The 725-nt window shown below is 77.9% G+C and overlaps 1 protein-coding gene across 1 annotated transcript in view; it reads left to right on the top strand.

The window, feature by feature from the left end:
• The first annotated feature begins 176 nt into the window (after positions 1 to 176).
• The window catches only part of PPP1R13B (protein phosphatase 1, regulatory subunit 13B), a 72543-nt gene continuing 71994 nt past the window's right edge, over positions 177 to 725 (top strand). The window contains exon 1 of the mRNA XM_010565439.1: positions 177 to 225. Coding sequence (XP_010563741.1) covers positions 217 to 225 — 9 coding nt within the window. The 5' untranslated portion in view covers positions 177 to 216. The remainder of the gene's footprint in view (positions 226 to 725) is intronic.

Here is a 725-nt window from a genome sequence, read left to right as displayed (position 1 = left end):
CGCGCTGAGGAGGAGCGGGGGGTTGGGAGCCCGGCCGCCACCGCCGCCTTCGCCTCTTCCTTCCGCCCGCTGTAGGGAGCGAGGCGCGCGGGAGGCACCTGTCACAGCCGCCAGGGCGAGCGCGGCGTCCTCCGCGGTGAGAGGCGGCGGCAGGAGAGGCCCGGGCTACGGCGCGGCGGCAGCCTCGGCGGGGCTGGCTGGGGGACGGCTGCGGAGATGATGCCGGTGAGTGGGAAGGGGTTGAGTTCGCGTCGCCGCCTTCCCGGCCTGGCGCCGCTCTGCCGGGCGGTGGGACGCCTTGCCTTTTCCTGCGGGGCCGGTGGCGCCGCCGCCGCCGCCGTCATCCCCGCCTGTGCCCCGGCCAGCCGGGGCAGAGGGCGACGGTGCTGCGGAGACGCCGTCGGTCTCCCCGCCGGGGGTGGGGCCGCTGGTCACCGTCGTCCCTGGCTTCGGGGACGGACGGACGGACCCGACCTACTCCCGCTCCTCCCCTCAGCGCGGGGCTGCCGCCCCCCTCGCCGGCCGAGCTGCTCTCGGCGTTGCACCGGCCGTGACAGGTCGAGGGCCGCGTCCCCCCCTCCCCCGGCTCTGCCCTCGCGTCTGCCTGACAGGGCTCCTTCCCCGCCCCCCCGGCGCCCTCCTGAGCCCGCGGCAGTTTCGGCGGGGGGCAGCGGGCAGCGCGGGTTTCGCCGTCCGGGTATCGGCCGGCGGGACGATCGGCTGCT

The sequence above is a fragment of the Haliaeetus leucocephalus genome, unplaced genomic scaffold (genome assembly GCF_000737465.1).
Source record: "Haliaeetus leucocephalus isolate CR32 unplaced genomic scaffold, Haliaeetus_leucocephalus-4.0 Scaffold191, whole genome shotgun sequence".
Classification (NCBI taxonomy): Eukaryota; Metazoa; Chordata; class Aves; order Accipitriformes; family Accipitridae; genus Haliaeetus; species Haliaeetus leucocephalus.
The sequence above is the reverse complement of the archived record's forward strand: the minus strand, read 5'-3'. Positions and strand labels throughout refer to the sequence as shown.